Source organism: Scomber scombrus, chromosome 20, assembly GCF_963691925.1.
Source record: "Scomber scombrus chromosome 20, fScoSco1.1, whole genome shotgun sequence".
Taxonomy (NCBI): Eukaryota; Metazoa; Chordata; class Actinopteri; order Scombriformes; family Scombridae; genus Scomber; species Scomber scombrus.
In genome coordinates, this window is record NC_084989.1 from 3,014,728 (window position 1) to 3,036,695 (window position 21,968).

The 21,968-nt window shown below is 39.3% G+C and overlaps 1 protein-coding gene across 1 annotated transcript in view; it reads right to left on the reverse strand.

The window, feature by feature from the left end:
* Positions 1–21,640, reverse strand: part of stk17a (serine/threonine kinase 17a) — a 32,869-nt gene extending 11,229 nt beyond the window's left edge. The window contains exons 1-2 of the mRNA XM_062441712.1: positions 21,368–21,640; positions 6,130–6,342 (exon numbers count right to left, since the gene is read on the reverse strand). Coding sequence (XP_062297696.1) covers positions 6,130–6,342; positions 21,368–21,549 — 395 coding nt within the window. The 5' untranslated portion in view covers positions 21,550–21,640. The remainder of the gene's footprint in view (positions 1–6,129; positions 6,343–21,367) is intronic.
* Between the last annotated feature and the right edge of the window lie 328 nt (positions 21,641–21,968).

Sequence of the window (21,968 nt, forward strand, 5' to 3'; positions counted from 1 at the left end):
CTCCGTCCTGCACTCATGATGTATTCATATAGAGCAAATTGGAGTTTCCCACATGGAAACGGCTCCATTTAGAGTAGAGAAGTGGTCCTCTCAAACTATAACTCAAGCAATGGACCACATTAGTCCAAGTGCCTGAAATCTGACATCACCAGTAATTATATTTAGGGACAAATTAACTTTCTATGGGGCCCCAGGGCAAAAATGAGCTGTGGGCCCCTATTGTGCCACCCTCCCTACATAAACACACGTTTTTCAAAATCCATTCCCAGAGCTTCACAAACGAATCAGTATTCCTATGCTGGAATACAGGACTTTTCACAAGGATGGGAGAGGGGGATCTTAATGATTGCATATTTTTAATGAGTTTGTTTACCGGACTGTAAACATGAATTATTGAGAATCAGGTTTCTTGTGTGTTTTTGCTCACACAGTCTGTAAATACCTATTCCTATTTAAAATGTATGCTGAGGGACAGCCTTCACTTTCCTCATATGTCACAGGCCTGATACTTTGATAGCATTGCCTGTTTCATTGTGTTTGCACTCTGAGAGATGACTGCTGTATAAAAGCTCAGTGTAAATAGGGATAATTCATTCATTAAGCTCATTAATGTCTGTGTGGCGCTGATTGAAAACACAATGGATGTTTTAATACTTACGTCACAATTGTCAAGTTGTTAATAAGGCATTGAATGGACTTGCTCCCCTGTATTTAACAGAACTCCTCGTACCTGTCCCCCGTACCACACTGGCAGATAACTTAAGTCATCTGGCCAGGGACTCCTGTCTGTCCACAGATCCAGGACCAAGTGCTATGTGGACAGGCTCTTCTCCATTGCTGTCCCGAAAACAGTGGAACTCTATTCCTCCCCCCATATGTTTCTCTCCCACCATTGAAAGTTTTAAGAAAAACCTTAAAACTTACTTTTACTCCCTAGTTTATTAACTGTGTCTAACTGTCACTATTTATTTTATGATCTTGTATTTTTATTTCTGATTTCTTTTTTATTGTGTCTTCTATTTTTTGTGTGATCTTCCTTTGTGTGAAGCACCTTGGATCCATGTTGTGTTTAAGGTTCTAAGTGTCATCAATTATTTTGCTAATATTTGAAAAACACTACAGAAACATTACTAAACTCAGAAGATGACTCTACTGAGCACACACATATATACATATATATATAAGGTCAGTGGTTGCAAATGTACACATACTGTATATCAAAATGCAAAATTAATTAATACATGCATATAATTTGTTCTGCTTTAGGTTTCTTCCCATTAAAAGGGAGTTTTTCCTTGCTGCTTTCGCCAAGTGCTGCTCATGTGGGAATGTTGGGTGTCTTCAAATTAAGTACAGACTAGACTTGCTCTATGTGTAAAGTACCTTGAGATGACTTTTGTTGTGATTTGGTGCTATATAAATAAAGATTCATTAATTGATTGATAATATAATAAAGTATCCAGCTGTGGAATAACTAGCACCAGGGTTGCTGTTACAGTTTGTGACGGTTTCAAGACACTATTTCATTTATTTACGAATATGCACCATGTGAACATTATATCAAACATTCTCTTTTACTTTCTAGTTTTTATTGTTCTTTAGTGCTTATATTTAAGCTATACATCTTTATTATTACCAAATAAACTGAGAAAAGTTTTGGAAATGTAATTGAATTGAACACTATATGGATACGATAAGTCTTTATGTATGACGAAGTCTACCAGGAGTTAACAGGAAACATCAATAACAGTGTGTGTTATTGAACTGTGAATATTAACAAGTCATTCCAATGTTTTTTCCCCACTGTGTGACTCTCTCTCTCTCTCTCTCTCTGGGCGAGAGGCCATGCTTTGGCTGCTCACGTGCGCTTGTGCGGCTCAACTGACATAATGAACTCCCAGCTGGAGCTCAGCCAGCAATGAGGCCACGGAGCTCTCATTCATTCTCTGTGGACAGCCTCCTCTTTCTGTTGAACTGCTCTCTCCATCACCCTCTCATTTACACCATTCTCACCTCTGTCTCTCCCCCTATCTTCTCATCTTCACTCTCACTCTTTCTTCCTTCCTCTCTCTCTTCCAGCCTGAAAAAAAAGCTTTGCCAGCCCCCCCCCCCCTCTCCCCCCTCCTCCCATCATGGCATGAATAGTTTTCTATGTCCAGTTGACCCTCATTTGAAGAATATCTGCCCCTCCTCCCCCCATCGCATCCATCTTCTCCTCCATCTATCCTTCATCACCATTTGCCCCACTGCCCGAAATATCTGTCAGCTGTCCGCCGAATAAAAGACGGGGAGAGAAAAAAAAGAAGGAGACAAGAGCATGTTGTCAACATCCCTCCACAGAAAGAATGAAAGCATTCTGCTCTATTTCCCTCCTGGTATAAAAAGCACGGGGTGAAATATTTTTAAAAAGAAGGAGGAGGAGGAAGGATGGGGGGGGGGGTAGTTCAGTGATTCTCTGGATTGAATGGTGCTGACACGAGCTCTGGCAATCACACAGAGACACTCATCCCTTTATTCTTATCATTCATTTCCTCATATCAGCCAGACTTCAACTGATTTCATTTCCAATGGCTGTTAAGAAGTTTTATAAGGTTGTAAGTTGCTCATTTACTTAACAGAAGCTGATAATGCTGCTACTCTTTCTTATGTTACTATTTAACAGATATGATGCTAATTGATTATATACACCATCATTTGGGCATTTTTGAATTTAATTGGAGAATAAGGAGGAACTCCAGTTTGAACTTCAACTGAATCTGAATGGTTAGAGAGAATCATGCGTAGGCTCATCTCACTGCTTCCATTTGAATTACTATGGCAGCTTTTATTCAGTGATTACTGCTTCAACTTCTTTCAATGCTTCAGCTTGGTCATCAAAATAAGAGTTTAAGAGTTTAGGTCTGTCACGATAAGTCATTTTGTTTGAACAATATATTGTCTTAGAAATAATCGCGATAAACAATATTATTGTCATTTGACGATTATTGGGGGGGGGGGGGCTAAACACTACTTGTTTAGTCAATGTGACATGAATAGCCTCTTAGCTGCTAATGTGAAGTGTGGCAATACTGAGGTCAAAAAATGATCAAGGTCATGTCCATGTATCATATGATAAGTCCATATATAGACATGATGATGCTGATAGGTATGTTATTGTACGATAAGTAGATAACATATTGAAATGTATACTTACGTCACTCTAAATTCATTGCAAACACTCTACTGTTAGAACATATAAGCCAACATTCAAGTATAACTGGAGATAAATAGATCTAATTGGCTAAATATGTCATAGGAGTAGGTGGAGGCAGATGTTCCCACAGTTACAGTAAAGCCTCTAGACTCTATAATAATACCATCCTGTTAAGCTCTTGCTATTCTAAGGAATGAAAGATCACGTTACAGAAATGTCCTCCAGACATGCAGCAACATGTTTTTAAGGGACCTCCAAACTGATCAACACATGTAAATAGAGTTACTGTAGCATGAATTATGAATGAATTTATATACAGTATGTTGTCTGATACAGGAGCCTAATTATGAGAGATCAAGATGGAAATCCCCATTCCAAAATCCCTCACATCTCTTATTCCTTGATTAATTTTTTTCAGTTTTGGGATAATGGTTATTATTTTTGTATGTGAAGTACCTCCCTGTGTGTGTCTGTGTGTGTGTGTGTGTGTGTGTGTGTGGTTTGAATGTGTGTTTGTGTATGACTATGTGCCAGCTGACTGTGTCTGTCTGTGGCTAGGAGCACTACCCTCAAGCAGGGCAGCAGTTAATTCTAGGATTATCCTTTTTATGAACAATGGCTGGGATTGGGATTATGGACTGAGTTGGGGGAGGATTGGAGCATTTAAAAGGGGCATTTATGGGATCTCCTTAACGGGACAGATTGCACTGTATGGCATGTGCTTCTGACAGCACATAATCCTGTAAAACACTATGATCCACACTACGCTGGCACTGTCTACTCCTCTGTCACTCCATGTAAACACAGAGGCAGAGCAGAGAGGAAGACTGATTTCATACTTATAGGTTACAAGCTTGATGAACAGTTCAATTCATTTACAACAAGAATGGACGAGTAGTGTTTCAGGTGGGCTCAGAGGTCTCAGTAACTGTATGAGCAAAACATACAACCACTCACAACCAAACTATGACATTAAATGATCAGTGTTGAAGATCACTGTATGTGTAGGATCTTTTTTGGTGGGATATTTGCCTCCAGATGTTTGTATGTCTGTGTGTTAGTGATGAGGTGCTGTGTGTGCAGAGGTCAAAACGAATGGAAGCTGATACACAATGTGTTAATATCATCTAATGTTGAGGATGTTCATGTGTGTGAAAGGGACGGAGAGGAGGGGGAGGGGAGGGGTGGGGGGGTCGGATGTCACTATGGTAAGAGATGCAGGCTAAATCCAATATAGCGTGTGCAGGGACAGAGACAAGGACAGAGAGAGAGAGAGAGAGAGAGAGAGAGAGAGACTTTCTTGACCATGAACTCTCTCTCTCTTTCTCTCTCTCTCTCACAACACACATACACACACACACACATACACTCTCTCCCTCCTCTCTGGAAACCAGGTCAAGCATGGCCCAGGCATGACCAGTGAGATGAGATCATCGACAACTGGTGCGGTTACTGTAGTTAACATGATACTGGATCACATGTGTGCATGTGTAAGTGACAGAGAGAAATATATCTTGTCTTATGTACAATTTATGACATTAATAAATATGGTCATATATTACAGCTCATAAGGTATTATATCATGTGATGAGACAGAAATGTCTATTTATTTTGTACAGGAGTATTTTTCGTTGTTTGAAGTTTGTCCATCTTTGGTGTGGAATATATTGTTAACTGACAAACTAGTTATTACGTGAATAAAAATGTGTTATATCGGGATAGGTATTGTTATCGGGATATGAAATGACCTATATCAGGATATGGGATTTTGGTCATATCACCCAGCCCTATTGTCTTCATAACAATAGTGACACCAAAGCTCTTCTTCTGTGCTTTTAAGCAGAGCTGCTACTACGGGAGCTGGGATGTACAAAACAGCCTTTTTCTCTGAAAGAATCAGGATACGTCCTTTAACTCCCACATATAACACATTTCAAGGACTGCCTTTTTTCATCTACGTAATATTACAAAATCAGACACATTCTGTCTCAAAGTGATACAGAAAAACTAGGCATTTGTTACTTGTGCTGCATTATTGCTCTGCCCCAATGAGTCTCTAAAAACTCTAAAGCAGGTCCAGAATGCAGCTGCACGTGCACTGACAAAAACAACAAAGAGATCATATTACTCCCATTTTAGCTTCTCTGCTCTTGCTCACTGTAAAATCCAGAATAGAATTTTAAATCCTCCTCACCTACAAAGCTCTTAATGATCTGTGATTTGGTTCTATGTAAATACAACCGAATTGAAAAAATTGAATTATGAGATTATCTTCATGTTTGAAAGCATTTTTTGTGCTCTTGGAGCTACAAGCTACAAACACAATTCCACCAGAACCTTTGTTTTTTGGTTCATTGTAGACAGGCACAGTTGTCTTAGGCTCATTGCTTGACTGCATATGCCTTTAATCTCTTATTCCACCAACATGTACCTCTGGAGAACACTAGGTGACTTTGTGATAGTTGTCATGAGTGTATGACTTCATCCTAATAGTTTGTTCATCATGAGACAGAAAAGCACTATGGAAAATAAATGGATAATCCATTCCTTTACATACTCACTGAACATCATGCATACCGACAGTGTTTAGAAAAGGTCCATGTAATAATTCCCATCCATATTTATAGCTTTACTATTAAAATGTATGTACTTTATAATCACTGACTATCATGTAAACTCATATCACTGTTCCATCACTCAGGTATTCCACTCATGGTCCTGATGATTGTAATTCATATGAACACACACATTACATGGCTGGTTAACAGAGCCAGTTGTTAACCAGATTAACAGCTTCATGATACCAGATATCCATGATCACCATTTTTCCCCCTCACACTCACAGGCATATCAGTCCATGCACAAACACACACACAAACACACACACACACACAAGTATAGAGTGTACTGTTGTTTTGTGCAGGTTGGATACTTACAACTCCAGGACCAGCACCATCTCAGAGGCCATCTCAAAGACCTGGTGGAGGTTGACCACGCGGGAGCTGGCCGTGGCCAGTTCAAGCACCGCGATCTCGTGGATGATCTCCATCCGGCAGTCCTGGCCTTTCCGCCTCTTCCTCATGAACTTTGCGGCGTACTCGTGACCCGTACATTTCTCCACACACTTTCTGACCACAGCAAACTTCCCCCTGAAAGACAAGAACAACATTAGGGCTATAAACACAAGGGCCATGTTTAGGTACAGTAAGACAACATCTTTCTCCTGAATTCTGGTTCTAAATCATTACACCTTCATTGTTAGATATAATGCAGTATTCCTGAAAGTATACAAGTTAGAAGAGAACCAACTACAACCCAGAAATCCATCCATCAAGACATAATGTGAGTCAGGGCTAAATGTCCCTTCACTAATTGTTTAAGCCCTCATTTATTCTGTTGAATGTTAAATTAACAAGACCAACTGCCCTGAAATGATTTAATGTCCACAGCATTTTTCCTTTAGCTGCTACCAGTATGACTGGATAAGGAATGCAAAGTCTGATGTTCAGAAAAAAAATAATTTCTGCCTCTTCTTCTTTCTTCCTGTGTGTTAACTTGACTGATTTGTAACACAGAATCACACTCAGGATGCTGATTGAGCAACGTCAGATGGGGCAAAAAGAGCAGGCAAACTGCGTAGGATGTGATGACGTGATGAGGTGAAAGGTGCAGGTGCATCCTGGTGTGGTGAAGTTAGTTATTGTTAGATATGAGGTTTATGATCATTCACTGCACATGACTACTGCTAGTGGACAGAATCACAAAATGACAGAAAAGGAAACAGGAAAGTAACTAATGTGCAGCTAATGTGTAACAAAAAGAATAAAGGGTACAATCCAAAAATTAAAGATCATATAATCGTGAGGAACCAAAGAAAACAAATGGGTCTTGAGATGCTTTTTTTTTTTAAAAAGAAGAAGTGCATGGATTCCTTGTCTCGTTTTGGAAGACTGTTCCAAAACAAAACAAAAACAAAAACCCTTTTCTTTAAAAAGGAGCCATGTTATCATGTGATTTTTTTCCCCTATTTTGTCTGCATGCTGACATCACATTCTGGCACACTCTCATAAATGTCCGTCTGTTAAGTTGTTGTTCAAAGCGTATCCATGTGTTGTTCATATTTCAGGTCACTTTTCAGCTTGAACATGTAACGGATGTATTTGAGTTTTGAGTAAAGCATGAGAAAAAGTGAAATCCTACTACTATAGTTTGTTTCATGGTTTGTTGATGTAGCCTCCCAACAGACTAGAGGTCAGCGTGACACGGCTTCTAGGAGCTAACCACTAGAACAGAGGGGCGCCTTAAAGAAACAGGAGCTAAAACACGTTTAAATCGTGCAAAAATGTTCTGCACTATAAATATTGAAATGTGCAGAATATTTCTCCTTTATTGTTGGAATAAAGCATTTAAACTAAATATTATTACTTGCCAAACTCCATTAGAGTCAAATGAAACAGTGGGATGTGACGTAGGTAGAAAGCTTTTTAGCTGCTAACATGTTTAACTGCTTGTGTAAAGGACTGTAGCATCAGATATTTATCAGTTAATAATACAGCTGATGACTAACTGTGAAACACAGCTGCACAGATGTGTGTCTGCTGTTAATGCTGAATATAAAACATATGTGAGACATATTTTGTGGCCCTGGCTTCCTTTTCATCACAACTGACCCAGTTTCATCTCAGGCTGGAAGGTGGTCTCATGTGAGGACCACATAGCTCTGTGCACATGTGCATGCAGCCCAGGGGGGAAATCCTCTAAAATAAAGCTGGTGATGGGAGATGACAAGCTCACATCATGCCTTCCCTCTGGCTACTGTAAGCAGTCAATGCTCCAATAATCAGCAGCAGCAGCCTGGCTGAAACTGACTGACCCACAGCCGAACCTCACTGTCACTGACACGCCAAAACTGCTCCCTGCTTCTGTAAATGTGGCTCACATTCATTCTGTCACCTGATGTAAATAAAGGAGGAGATATGAGATCATATACTAAAGTAGATGAGTTTTTTTTGTAGTGACACTGTGAACATTCACTAAAAGAACAACTAGAAGGACGAATTTCAATATCAGGGCGGCTGAAACTGAACTGAACTTATACACATCAACTTCTATCTGACCTTGGTAGTTCATACAGTAGAGTGAGATCATAATCCAGGATGTGGGGGGGTTGGTGGTGGATGCACACTGGCATTGTGACCCAGCAAATGCTCTCTACTTTACTGTGGATCTGCTGCCAGCATGGGCACAACAAATAGCCAGGTTTGAAGTTTTTTGGGTAGAGTAGTGGTTCTCAATCCTGCTCCCAGAGACCCTGAGTGCTGTACACCTATACAACCCTACTTGTCTTCCCATCAACCATGCAACTTGTACTCACCCAGTCTGGTTTGACGATTTAAATTATCACCCAATTCTGTGTTAGACCTTTTTAGCCAACTTCATTCTAACTTATTACCACAGGTTTTATGCATATTTTGGAAATTATAGTCAACAGGCCTAGTTTAAATTAAATGATATCTCATTTTTGAGTTAACACATGTTGTCCTCCCGTGTCAAAATGTACCTAAAGACAACAAGAGGGAGTATCAGCACTGAATTATTCAGTACTTGATTGGCTTAACGATTCAATCATTCCATGTAGAGGGGTGTCAGAGTGGTACAGACACAATAAATGATCTCTAGGTGGACATAAAAACACTCTTTTTGGTTTCACTTTAACATTTCAACTGCTTTCACTTCTTATACATCAGACTGCCACTTCAGCTGCTCTTACTCTCCAAATGTTCAACTTCTTTCAGTACTTACAGTATACAAAGTGACCATTCAACTGACTCCATAGCTTCAACTTGATTATATGACAACTTATATGCTTGCAGTTCAACTGATTTAAACTGCTTTCAGCTCACATTCATGACTGACACTTCAAACTCTTTCAGTCATTCAACTGTTACTGAAAAATAATAACTCCTCTCCAAGTACGTGTGCAAGTTGCTGTGTATTAAAGTGAAAACATGCCTTCTCCAGAAGCTTCAACTTTAGGAAAACTTTTTTTTATTTTCACTATCTACCTGCCCCATGAAATCAATCTCTATCATTTTTACTGCAGGCGGAACGTGCAGGAATAGTTCAGTCTTTTTCTATTAAAGGATCAATGAGACTCATTAAAGTGCAGAATGAATAGGTTTTAAGATAAACCAACAGAACTTGAGGGTTCACAGATCTTTGACAAAGCAGAGTATTATAATCACTCTGCTTCAGGGACAGTAAAAACATAGAACGAGCAAAAAAAAAGTCATTCACATCACTTTATCAAACCACAGCTGAGAGCAAGAAGAGAAGCTGAGATATGAAAGTACAATGATAGAGACTGTGTATGAGGCTACAGTACTGGGCCTGCAGCTCTGCACTGAGCTGCTGCTTCTTCCTCAGCTGGTCTCATGTGACAGTCATGAGGCTGCCGCAGCTCACACACACACACACATTACTGCGTGTATACATGTTTTCATATCAGACCTGTTGCACACTATTCCTGTAATACTGCAACTGTGTTTCCCATCTCTTAAAATCATTCAAACTGCATTACATATGTGAAGATAAAAACCAGTACATACGTTGCATCAGTGTATCACTTGAATGCACCAGTACTTATTCATTTAAGTTTATAAAAGTTACTCCAAAACTGTTTCAATCTACTTTTATTTGAAACACAATAAAAACACACATATTCCACCTGAAACAGTGTGTTAGGTTACTGGTTAATGGTCCGGTAATGATTCAACTGAGCTGGACCAGTAGGTAGGCTATTACCTCATAACAGTTCAGGCAAGGCTATGAGTATTAATTAAACCTTTAAAAGAACACAGTAACTTCACATATTCAATACAGTGTGTAGCTGTATGCTTACTTGAATCCCAAAAACTCTTCACCAAAGCTGTCGCTGTGTGCAAATATTGCTCCCAAGTCTCAGTAAGTCTCACCAAGCTCACTGTCCTCAGATTCTGTGTCAGTCCCAGAGTCAAACCAAGCATCATCCTCTGTTCCATCCAGTAGAAAAACATAAAAGTTAGCGTGTGGACGCTCCTTTACAGATATATAACCATATCCAGATCCAACCTCTCTCTTCATTTTACTGCTGTATATGACACACTGATGTGTAAGATGCAGCCAATTATTAAAGGGAATAAAAAACAGTGTATCCTATATACCAGTTTTTACGGTAATTGTCGACTCCTGATAAGTCAAACAGACTCATAATTATTATATTAAAAGGTGGATGACTGTACTTAATTCATTTTAAAGCCAAAACCATGAGTAAATTAATCAGCTAGTGGTAAGGCATTAATTCATCAATAATTGATTGGATCATCTGACTTTTTAAAGTACAAAATTATCTGGTTCCAGCTTCCAGTGTGAATTTTTATTTTTATGATATTAAGCACAATATATTTGAGTTTAGGACAAAAAAAAAATTTTTTCTCAGTTTCTGATTTTATGGTCTAATCAATTAATGATGAGAACAATCTATAGATCAATGGACAATGGAAAAAATTGTAAGTTGCAGGCCTAATCAATTTGATACTAAGGTCTTTATAAAATGAATACTTTCACTGAACTCAGTAGTACAAACGACACATAAAAGTTAATAAATTGAATAATTACATCCATAAAGCAGAACCCTGGCCCTCGCTGTAATTAGAGTCTCACTTGATTAATAAGCTGACTTTACTGAAAGTCCTCACATTATGTGTGACATGGTTAGAACAGAGGGCAGCAGCTTTGGTTACTGATTGGTTAACAGGTCAAGTCCAAGGATCAGTGTGTTGTATTTATACTGTAACCTGTGAATTTAAATTCAAACAGATCAGAATTTAACCTGTTTTGTCCCTTTTTTGTAAACTGTAAAAATCGAAGTCTAACTCTGGTTGATTCTACAAGTTACACATGTGTAATGACAGACAGGAGAAACCAGCAGGCATTGTTTGACTCTATGTTAAACAATGAGTCACACACTTTTTATGTTAAAGATTTGATTAAAAGCAGTTCATTCACTGCTTTACTCAATGGACACGTGCTGTTTGATGTTTGGGGTCAATATTAGCGGTGCAAATCACAAAGACAGGAATTGTACATCTAATATGAACAAATACTTTAATATTTGTGTATTTACTTCAAGTAATATTGAACAATGTTATCACACATTGCAGACTTTATATAGTGCAGACACAAGTGACCTTCACTCACCTTTTACACACACAGGACAGAACACACAGCTTGTGGAGGTGCTTTCATTAGGCAGTGTGAAGGAGGCTGTTTATCCTGCACTGACTGCTTTCTGTCCACCTGACTCACTCATTCTGCTATTCCCCCATTTCACTTTCTACATGTACTTTTTTTGAACACGTATTTAAAAGCTACTGAAAAACTGAGTTTGGTCAGAAGAAACTGAAGCCACCACATCTTTTAAACATTAACTTGAGGTGGAAAGAAAAACTGAGACAGCCCAGAAAATGACACATCAAATTCAAACTATTTCCCTGTTTGAAATGTATCTCTGAATTTAATAATCCACAAATAATGTCAAGAGTGGAAAACCTTCTTTAAAGACTGACTGGTTATTGATTACATTGTGAAAGAGGTGAAGAGGAGAAAGAGAGAGAGAGAGAGAGATTGCTGCAGGCCTGTGTTTAATGCATGCACACTACAGTAGCCTTCAGCACTATCTAATATAATGAAATACAACTTAATCACTTGTTCAATAGTTTTTTTCTATTTCACATTCTTTAACAAATCAATGTGTCTGTGGATGTGTCTGCACAGCTGGTAGAACATCTGTGCCCTCTTAAAACTGGACTGATTGTGTTTTCACGTGGTTAGTTATTAAAAAAAGCACAAGTATTTTAACATGCTTCTCTTAGTGCTGGTGGTTTAAAGAGTAGTGCAGCAGTGTGTGTGTGTGTGTGTGTGTGTGTGTGTGTGTTAGTGTGGGTGTGGCTGTGCCTGGGAACAGCAGATACATGCTGTTTGGTTTGGGAGTCTGGGCCTGCTCTTTAGAAACCGTACTGGGCCACCACAGCCTTTTCTAAAGCCGCGTCAGCACATTTCCAAAGCCAGCAGCCTCATTCACAGACTACACCCTGAAAGAGATGGCTTTGTGTGTGTGTGTGTGTGTGTGTGTGTGTGTGTGTGTGTGTGTGTGTGTGTGTGTGTGTGTGTGTGTGTGTGTGTGTGTGTGTGTGTGTGTGTGTTGTGTTTGTGTACACACAGACCGAGCCAGAGGTGATGGCAGGGTTACATTTAATGTAAAGCAGCAGTGTAAATGGATGGAGTGGAAGGCTTTGGGAGGTCAGAGCCTGAAGAGAAGCTGCAGCAGAAAGCTTGTACACATCAACACGCTGGTTAAGTTTGAATACAATACGTCTAATGGAGAGCTGCAGCAGGGTCGCACCAGCTGTTTATAGCTTCTGACAGTTATAGTGTGAGTGTTCGCTAATGGAAGCTATACACAAGCCTGATCTTAAAACAGGTTGCACCACACACACTGTTTTTACAGTGAGCTTAACTGTGACAATGCTGAGTTATTCCCCAGTTTGACTAGTGTGACAAATGAAATCATGCTTAGACATCTGTCAAATCATAGCTTCCAGCTTCAAAGCCTGTATCTAATGAGGTTTTTCAGTAGGAATGCAGCGATTAACTGTCTTCAATATGAACCTTTATTAACCTTTATATTAATGCTTTTAAACATCACAGTTTTGTATCAGTAAAGGCTTAGAATGTTTCTGTTCTCACTTTTAAAATATGGAACATTATGCTATATTATTTTTCTATGAACAACGGTTGTACTGTGAGGAAAATTAAACAAAACTAGACAACTGTCTAGTCCATAGGTGCAACTGGCAGAGATTTCAGAGTGCAACCAAAACAAACCTGGTCTATCAGCTTAAGGGTAAGTGTAAGTAATTACATGCTTACATCATGGACTACACTATAGCATACCCAGTCGCTAAAGGTGTGTTTGTGAACAGTGGATAAATTGTTTTGAACGTCACACAACTCCTGAGAAATGACTCAGAATTTGACCCTACAGTCTGATAACATTTAGAAAGTCTAGAAGAGCTGTATGATTTCATTATTTTATCCATATTCAAGCTAGCAGGGCGCTAACTGGAAGTTAGCAGGTTTGGTCAGCGGAAATCTTTAGTGTGCATGCTCTGCCCATAGAGCAAGAGTAAAAAATGTTGATTACAACAGCTCACAGCCCAAAGGGATCGAGCTTACTGTCTTAGAAGACTCATGATGTTTTTTTAAGTGCTTTTAGTTTGTTTTCATTGTGTTATTTGACGTCATGATTGACAGCTGTGACAACCACTCTCAAACCTTCATCGGCAAGAGGAGAGGGCAGAGGGGACTCTGGCTCCAAATCAAGTCACACAAACAAGATGGCCATATTTATATACAGTGTTGGCAGCAGGAAGCCCTTCTCTGTCCTTGTCTTTAATGGACAATCTAAGCATCTCATGCACTATATTCAGGGTTTACAACAGTGGATTGCAAACCTGGCACCCTGCCAGACCTCAGCTGACCCCCTGCTGGGCCGGAGCACCAGGGATTTTTTAAAAAGCATTTTAGAATGTTTTCTAAACTTAAATGTGCTATAAAAGAAGTGTAGCTCCCTTGAGGAACAGCTTAGTGTTCACACCTGCATCAACACATCATCCGTCAGTAGTTTGAGTGTATCAGTGGATGTGTGGTGGTGTTGACAGCCGGGCTCTGTGACAGTCACGCCAGCTCTGGACGCGTTTAATCAAATAAAGATTTTCGCTGGCTCGCTGCCAAACTGTCCCACTAGCATCAACAGATTCCATGTGCACGCCCGGCCCGGGTGACAGCATGCATCCTCCTGTCAACTCAGTGTTTCCCACACATTGATTTATTTGTGGCGGCCTCTGACTGTATTAAAATTGATCTCCCTCTCCTTTAAAATCGATGGTGGCTCTACATCTGTCACTACAGCATTGTTTTAATAATCCCACAGCAGAGTGAATCCAATCACCCACTTGCTGCTAAAGACATTTTTAAAATGCCATAAATTAATTTTAAAAAACCTGTTAGCATCACTTATCAGTCTCTAGTTATCTTTGTTTTGCTGTAGCATTTTGAATAATTAGATGCTAAAATCAGAAAAATATCCCACTCATGACTATATACTGTAGGCAGATTTTAAAAAATTCTATTTAAAAAAAAAACTTAAATTCATTAAAATCTTAATCAAATTGTTATCAGCAAACTCAAACATATTCTTGTACAACAGGTTCCCAAATTCCTCTGTTATTATTTTTAAGTTTTTTTCTGAAGTTTCAAAAAATGCACAAAGTTTAACTTTTGAAGCATGAAGCAATTAACCTCTATAAATAGAATCTAATTCACAAGCACAATCTCGTGATGAACTGAGACTCAACTGATCAGACTTTTGTTATGAAAAGGAAATGATGTCACAACGTGTCAACAGAGATTTCATTGTAATTGGTTTACTCTCCTGCAAAGAGTAATTAGGAAACATTTAAAAATAATGGTCATGTCAGCGATGTAACCGTAGTCATGACGATGGGCTACTAATGTGATATCTTACTGTAGCCAGATGACAAGTAGGGGGGTGGGGGGCTGATATCACTAAAGAGCTCTGCTCAGGACCATATGGACTAATAAGAGAGTGGCCATTTCTGTCACTAAGTCCCATCCTGGAAAAAGCTTTGGGTCTTAACCATATGGAATTCACTGACTGCTGCACCATTGTTGCAGTCACTAATTGAGCTTGGCTGAGAGCCATCTGGGACTCCCACTGCATAGACGTATTGGAGGGTATTACCTTAAACTCCCCCACTATCCTCCAACATGACCAGCAGTCAGCTAGTGGGGGTCAAACAGCATGAGACTACCAAACACAATACATTTACACATTCTGTAGTTTGCTTATGATTCCTTTCAAATCTCCTATCACAGTTTCTAAAAAACAGCTGAAGTCAAGTGTGAGTACTAACATTATACCTCATACTGAACAAAACATGACTTCAGTCTGATGTGCAAGTACAAGGAAACAAATCCCTCAGAGCAGACTTAAAAAGGCGGCATCTTTTATATGCATTCATCACAAAGTAAAATACTGTAATACAACAAGTTGGATTTCTCGTAGAATGATGGACTGTGTTCATGGTTATGGCCGGTGGGTGGAGAAATGACACGAGTCTTCCACTTTTTAGGTCAGTGTGAAATTACAGCCCCAGAAAAAAGCCCCTGAGCCCCTGATAATACCATCTGAATGTCACTTACATGTCACCATGATACATTTGGTATTATTTTGTTGCTGTTGACATTCTTGTATTGTTATATTGTGTTTCTGTATCAGATACAGTAATTGCATTGGTAATATCCTTACTCTGTCACTTTTTGCACTACCACCATGGTACACATTCTATTCTACCATAGCATCCTACTACACCACTTCCACTATGCAGGCTTCCTTTGTATTCTCTCAGTGTTTTTTTGCATCTGTATATGTGTGTGTCATATGCTTCAATTTCCTTTAAGATGAATAAAGTATCACACATTAACTTGCTGCTAATATTTGTTCCCTCTGCTCTGCTCTCATTCACTGTCACTTTACTGCTGCTCACTGAACCACACACATTACACACTGTGCTTTAAAGCCGCTACACTACTCTATAACTGCAGCTTTCACATTGATGTCCTTTGAAGAATGAGCAGAGGGAGGATTCTGGGCTGTGATGCACTAGTCAATGACTCAGAACGATTCAACAATAATGTAATAGCTCATTGATATTAATGATGATGTGCAGCAGTGTCGTTCTCCTCTCACATCCACACCTGACTGAACCATGTGCTCCAAATTTTAAACTTTAAAACAGGATATCTGCACATTTTTATTAACAACAAATTTACTGACTTTTAAGACCTTTTCAATACCTAATAAAAAATAATACTATTGTTGAGACATATAATAATAAGCAGGATGTTACTGTTGTGAGTTAAATGGAGCTCATTTTGAAGTCATTTATATAAGACTGCTACTAATGATAAGTTTGATTATAGTTCCAACTGCTGGTCATTTTTTACTTTCATTAATAAGTTGATTGGTTGCTTATGTAAAATAATGAGAAAATAATGATAATAATGATAAATAATATAAACTGAACAAATGTAATTACGCTGATTCATTCTGCCCCAGCTCAAATCAAATGTAATGCATCAATCAATCAATCAATCAATCAATCACTTTGGAGGCTTAGTAAGAAACTGAGTGGTCCACCTAATACTGAGGAAAATCTGTGGTTCAGTCCACACACACACACATACATACACACACACACACACACACAGAGTTTCCCCACAGAGCAGGAATGCTGGGAGGGCGACCGGGCAGAGAGGCATCAATCCAACATCTCAGTCCGGAAACTGCTCACCATGCACATCACACTTCACACTTTATGAACACACACACACACACACACACACACACACACACACACACACACACACACACACAAACACACTACACACAAGCTGCTAGAACGCTCTGCAACAGGCAGAATGTTCTGCATGATTGTTTGATGATCATGCTTCAGTTTTAAGCCCTGCTGTACAGCTGGAGACAAACCACTGACAGAACTTTCTACACAAGATGAACACATTAGGTTTCAACTCCAAATAAACGACCAAAATCAAGAAATGAATAAGTATGGTACAACATTTCTCTTTCTACATCTCTTCATGCAGTGAGTGTGAGTAAACAGCAGCACGGAGCGGTGTATGGAAGCTCAGTTTATGGTCCAGCTTTTCTTAAACAGCTCTCATAAATGGAATTCCACTGCAGAGTTCAGAGAGCTGAAGCAGAGAACTGGCTGAGAGTCAGCAGGGGTAATAAACACAAGTTGTGTGGCCAGAGAACGGCAACCCCTTCATCTTATTACACTGGTTAAGCAGCAGAACAATGTTCCTGCTAAAACTTAAAGCTCTAAACACTTTGAGACACACTCACAGTGAAAAGTCTACTGGACCAAAGAGAACAGAGCTGGACTGGATCCCAAACTGGTTTGATTCCCTTCTGTTTTATCTGAGTACCACACTACTGCTCCAACAAGAAGGTGGAGCTGTAACCTAGCAGCCATATGAAGCTAATAGTCTTATAGTTATGAGGATTCAATGGAAAACGAGGCGGGAATCTATAGGCGTATTTTTGCACAGTTCTTATTCCACTGAAATACACTATGACACATAATTGGCAGACACATTGATTAACAGCCTGCAGGCTTTAGTTGCGTTTGAATGAATGAATTTGAAAGTATCTTGCAGTCACCTATCTGTATGATTATAATTACAAATGAGAAAACATGCTGACTAAAACAGGAAACACCACAGACTTATTTCATCACCTCTATATTAACAATAATAATAATATAATATTATCACCCAATAGAGCAGGCAGATTGCAGGCGCTTACAGAGAAAAGCTCCAGCAACAAACTGTCCTGTCAGCCTTTTTTAGGGTTACACCATGTGACAAAAAAGCCACAAAAAAACAAACAACCACTGATATATAAATACATGCTAGGTCTGCATGGTGGAGAAAAAAACTGACATTGCAATATTTTTTTTACTGTGATATGAAAAATGCAGGAAATTTCATCAGATACAGCAAAAAAGTTGATCTACTTGACATTTAACATGTGCACATCACCATGACGATGCTTGAAACAATATATCATAACCTAACACATGCTGTTGCTATTTTTATTCTAAAACCCAGCATGATGATGCACATTGTCGAAAATGAGGGATTCAAGAAGCTAATGAAAGTCAGTAATACATTAACTAAGTAAACAAATTAAATAAATAAGCAAATAACACTTCTTTTAAAAGGTAGTGTGTTTTGGATTTAGCACCATCTAGTGGTGAAGTTGCAGATTGCAACAAACTGAACATTAATACTTTAATTCTTTATCAAATCAACTGTTCAACAAGCAGAAACATGTAGTAAAATGATGATTTCATCTACTTTGCCTGCAGACTCCCATTCACCGCCGCCATGTTTAACACAACCAAAGCGCAGGCTAGGCTAACAGCTAACTGTTACAAACAAGCTAGAACTTGAGCTGTCTGTGTGTAGCGTGGATGTACAAAGAGAGCTGGATACAGTGTTGGAGGTGGAACCCTGTTCATTCCTATGAAAGCCGTGGTGCATAAGGCCAAAAAAGTTTGTCCTTCCATCGCTGGGCCCATAGAGCAGGCGCACTAGCAATTTTTAGCTGGCCAAGTTGGCTACTTCCAGTTTAGCCCTCTGGTTAACTTAAATAAGGATAACATAATTTAACTGTGTGGCTTTTGAAATTTTTTTTTAAATCACATTTTAATGCTCAGAAAAATGTATCCACTGATATACAGACTTCTCTTTTATAATGCACGTGTACATGGTCCAGTAGTATCACAGGATGTAATTACACAGTTTGGCCACTATGTTAAATTGGCTTTAAAGCCCGGTGCTGTTCCTGGGGGCTTTGGTATGTAGCTTCTATAAATGTTTAGCTTAGTTTGCCATGTATGTAAGAATTAGACAAATTCTTGTTAACTTGGTTACTGGCTGAGATAACAGCGCCCCCTACCTCTATTATCAGTACCTGCAGCAGTAACTCATAGCAGCAGCAGAGGACAGAGGACAGCAGGAATGACCCATACTGACTTATGTCTGTGTTCTTCATTCTTTCTAAACTTGACTCTGTATTTTCATGTCAGGAATAGAATGTAATTTACTGACATTTTAGATGTTTCCAGTGAGATAATATTGAGGTTTTTAAATATATTTTTATGAATATAATAATAGTGATTTTGCTCTTGTAAACTGCTCTAGAACAATGTTTAGTTTTAATATAAATCTAATCCTGCTGTGAATAAGGATGACCTCAAGACATAGTGCTTACGTCATTCTTCTTGTCTGACTGTACTGTGAAATAAATCTCTCATTTATAAATAATATTGTATGATAATGCTCCAAAATGATGTGAAAATGCTTAGATTGTAGTCAAATAACATCACATTTTATTGGGAAAGGAAATCCTGACTGTGTTGAGGCATTTCACTTCAAGGTTTATTACAGTGACACTTATCTGCACCTCTAGAGCACTGCTGGTGCCAAAGGCTGCTGTAAATGATCACACACGCACACATGACTATGTGGACATGGATAAACCTTTCTGTAACAGATCTGAGCTAGTATGAAGTTATTTCACAGCTGGTGGCGTCACAGTCTGCGCTGCTGAGAGAAATCATCGAGGACACACTGTTCGAAGACGTCATTCACTATGTTCTCACATTTTATGGATCAAGCAACTAATTGAATAATTAAGAAAATAATCCATACATTAATTAATACTCAAAAAGTGGATTACCAATGCAGTGCCTCGGTGTACATGAGATTGAACACATGAACTTGTGTCAGCTGATCTGCCGACTACAATGCTTTAGATCAGAGTGGTACTGCAGATTAATGTAACCTTTCATGTTGTTCTGGCTGCTAATCTCAGTCACAATGTCAGGTCATACGACGCAAAGCACACGCACACACACACGCAACTCAACCTTTGTGGAGGCCCTCGAAGACTCACACACACACAGAGGGAGAGAGCTTTATAACTGGAGATTGTTGACTGAAATAACTTTGATTAGGCCCAGTCTAAACTCAGCTACTATCTGTGAGGTTGCACCTAGGTCAACACACACGCACGCACGCTTGCACGCACGCGCGCACACACACACACACACACACACACACACACACACACACACACACACACACACACACACACACAGTCACAATATTGTTTTCTCTGTCAGAAAGCCAATTCACACCAACAATGTGACTCTGGTCCCTCTGTGACTGATTAGTCATGGTAAAAACATATTCTAATCAAAAATGGATTGGCCTTGTGACTTTGTCAAGTCCTGTATCACAGATGAGTTGAGCCTTACAAGATGGAGATGGAGGGCATTTCCTATAATAATTAACCTTTAAAGAAATCCTGTGAAACATTAGCTATTTGAAAAGGGTATCAAACAATGAACTGGATTTAACTTAGCAAGTCTCAAAGACACACAGAGACGGTCTGTCTCTGGACTGTATCGCTGAGAATAAACACTTGAGGTTTTGAATGGAATATTACAGGATATGTGGAGATTAGGTTTTTTGAGCTGATGACTTTTATACTGTGTCTAAGTTACAGGCACGCAATGAAGTTAGTTGCTGATTTCTAACTCTTAAATCCTGTTGACATTTGACAGCTGTAAAAACACCCCAAATGTCATCCTTTTACCCTGAAATGTGATGACTTTGATGAGGGTACAGAATTAAAAAAAGTATGTAAGGGATAAATAAATCACTTGCTAACTGTTTGGTAATAGTTCATTTTAATTTTGAGTCATATTTTAAGAAGGGAATTTCCTAATTGTCTGATTCCAGCTCCTTGCATGTGACTATTTTCTGGTTTCTTTAGTCTTCTATGACATCAAACTGAATATCTTTGAGTTGTGGACAATTAGAGAACAACACATTGAGCTTTGGGAAACAGTGAAAGGCATTTTTTCCACCACTTTCTGACATGTTATGCACTGAACAACTCATCAATTAATCAACTAATCAATCAAAATACTCCAATTTATATTCATTAACGCTGACTCAGCAAGAAAAACAGATATCACTGAACATCAAAGCATTGAATCACCTCTTGTCCTTCATGCTGGTTCAGTAGATAGTTATTTGAAGGGCATAAATGATAAGAGGAAAGTCAGAGAAGTCTAAATAAACTGGAAATATATGGCTATAGTAAATAATAATCAAAAAAATAAAGTGAGGCATTCAGTTCCAAACATAGTTGCCATGGATACAGGAGCCTGACAAACAGCCTAACTGCCAACAAATACAACAACAAGGTATTTCATCTGCTCACAAGACTGCACACACTGTACCAAAGACTAATGTTTACCCCCAAACACACAGGTACAACATGCCCCCCCCCCCTCTCCCCACACACACACACACACACACACGCAATGTGAACAACAGAAATAACAGTTATACACTAAATGAACTTTAACGTTAAGTTCTCCGTCTTACCTTCCCAGTTCTTTGCCGGGGATGATGGTGTAGTGTTCGGTGAAAGATTCGCTCCTGATGCTGCTCTTGATTTGGGACAACAAGCCTCCGACGCTGCGGCTCTGGCTCGGTTCTGCTGCCGGGCTGTGCTGCTGGCGGACCCGGCTCCTCGCGTCCCCGGCTACGGGACGTTCAGGGATCATGGCGTCGTTTAATTGGAGCGGTTTGTTCAATGTTAAAGTTAGCTTAAAAAAAACTCTGAATATCTCTACAAAAAAACAGCAGCGACACTAATATTAAACGACACGAGTGACTAAACGCTGAGAGACAACTTCAATAAAACATTGGTGCGACAGAGAAGTATGAGTGTTAGTCGGCGTAGTAGAGAGTAGCAGCAGCATGGTGGAGTATAGAGGCAGATGATGAAGCTGAGAGGAGCATTGTGACTGTCAAGTTTCAAGTCAGTTGCGCTACTCTGCTCGCGCTCTGCTGCTCGCGCTCCGCTCACTGCCAGACCCAGCGCGTGCTCTGCTTCACTTACCGGGACTGCGGTTGATTGACAGGCGGACTGGCCAATGGAGTTACGTACTAATAAGTCATAAGATAAGTCACTATTTTGAGA